At 38.9% G+C, this 2,110-nt stretch overlaps 1 protein-coding gene across 1 annotated transcript in view; it reads right to left on the minus strand.

The window, feature by feature from the left end:
- The window catches only part of LOC113824048 (uncharacterized), a 1,066-nt gene extending 373 nt beyond the window's left edge, over window positions 1–693 (minus strand). Inside the window, exons 1-2 of the mRNA XM_027376790.2 lie at window positions 538–693; window positions 1–352 (exon numbers count right to left, since the gene is read on the minus strand). The exon at window positions 1–352 is cut by the window's left edge and continues 373 nt beyond it. Of these exons, the coding sequence (XP_027232591.2) occupies window positions 1–352; window positions 538–549 (364 nt within the window). The 5' untranslated portion in view covers window positions 550–693. The remainder of the gene's footprint in view (window positions 353–537) is intronic.
- Between the last annotated feature and the right edge of the window lie 1,417 nt (window positions 694–2,110).

Genomic DNA, 2,110 nt, shown 5'->3' on the forward strand with positions numbered 1-2,110 from the left:
CGGGCTGGGCAGGGGCCTGGTGGCCGGCGAGGTGGCCGGCGAGGTGGCCGGCGGGGAAGGTGTTGGGTCCGGGGACGAACTGCTGGTTGTTGCCGAGGCTGGCGGAGAAGGAGTAGTCGTTGAAGGCGGGGGCGCCGTGGGTGGGCGCGAGGGGGGCGGTGGTCTTCAGGCGCTGGAGGCGGTCGCGGGGGTCCTCGTGGTAGATGTGGATGTCGGGTGCCGCCGCGGCGAGCTCGGCGAGGCGGTTGTACTCCGCGATGAAGGCCTGTCGCGCCGCCGATACTTCAGGAGTGTCAAGAGGAAATCCTTGGGGGGCGCCGAGGGCCACGCCCAGGACTACACTCACGAGCACCTGCAGGAGGGAGGAACCGAGTCATGAGATCGTGCACGGAGAGCGACGCTGACAAATCACCGCGAACTGATAAACTATGAAAAGTAAACGCCATCAAAACAAGCGTACAAGAAAGCGCATCTTTGGAAAAAGAAATCCGAGTAAAAAAGTGACCAGAGACCAAGAAAAAAAGCCAAACTACTCACAAGGGAACGCATGATGCCGTATAGATGATGCTTCTTCTAAGCCTGTACAAGACAGAGTACCTCAAACCAGTGTCAGCCGCGGCTTATATACCGGGCGAAAGCTGCCGTCCTTGAGCATACACCGCCGTCCCTTGCCGATGTGGACACAAGGCCTAACGAAAAGACACCAACAACGGCTCTCGGAGAAAGGGTAGTTCTCGCTACGTCCGAAAATGCTGTTTCTTTTCGTCTCTCGCAATTTTATTCTACTGCTTTTGTCTTTCGTCGTCGTAGAAAAATGAAACAGGGAAAAAAGGAGATTACAAAGAGAAGAGATGGCTCGTCTAAAGGTTAACAGTGGATATACCTGTTTAAGCACAACATACTGCGTCGGAAATTGGTCGAGAAAAAAATTAAAGGGCGTTTTTCCTTTTACTAATTGCTTACTCTATTTTTCACATTAATTAAAAAACAGAGATGAGATATACTTATTACTTATCGAATATTGCAATAGAGGTTAGATAATACTTCATATTTTTAAGATTCGCGTTCGAAAAACAATTAGGTGCAATTTATATGGCCATACGTACGCGTAAGTATTAGCATATCTCTCTATATATTTACATACATATATTAAACATACACATCTACATACATTTACATATGTGCATTCATAGTTACATATATAAATATGAAGGCCTACAGACAGTTATATATATATACATACAGATAGATATATAAATGAATAGACAAGTAAATATATAGAGAGACAGACAAACAGACAGGCAAATAGACAGAAACAAACATACAAACAGACAGACAAACAGATACAAACGAACAATCAAATACAGACACAGACAGACACACAGGTCTACATATATATATATACGGATGAGTACCTGCTCGTCTAGTGTATATCCAACAACAACAACAACAAAAAAATGGCAACAAAAACAACTACATTCACTCGAGTTGGAGGCTGCTGCGGCGGTGCGTCGTCTGCACTCCGGAAGGTGTTAAGAACAGCTGTGATTTCCTTGAGAGGCGAGAAAGCTTTTCGTGTTTTTTTTCTGATTTTGATTTTGATTCTGATTTCCGAGGATTGGAATTTTTCTTTTTTGTTTTTGTATTTTTGTTTTTTTTTGTTTTTTCTTTCCTTTTTGTTCTTCTCTTTCTTTTTCTTTCGTCTTCTTCTTCATCCTCAGCCTCGTCTTCTTTATCATCATCTTTTTCGTTTTCTTTCTTTTCTTCTTTCTTCTTCTTCTTCCTCTTAATCACCTTTTTTCTTCAACTTAATTTTTAAAAGGTGAAAAAGATTTCACTTCTGAATTTCATTCATGGGTTTCTTTAGAATTTTCTTTTTGTTATTATTGTCATTATCATAATTATAATTATTATTGTTACTATTATTATTGTAATTATTATTATTATTAATATTATTATTATTATTATTATTATTATTATTATTATTATTATTATTATTATTGTTATTATTATTATTATTATTATTATTATTATTATTATTATTATTATTATTATTGTTATTATTATTATTATTATTATTATTATTATTATTATTATTATTATTATTATT

This window comes from Penaeus vannamei, chromosome 30 (genome assembly GCF_042767895.1).
Source record: "Penaeus vannamei isolate JL-2024 chromosome 30, ASM4276789v1, whole genome shotgun sequence".
Classification (NCBI taxonomy): Eukaryota; Metazoa; Arthropoda; class Malacostraca; order Decapoda; family Penaeidae; genus Penaeus; species Penaeus vannamei.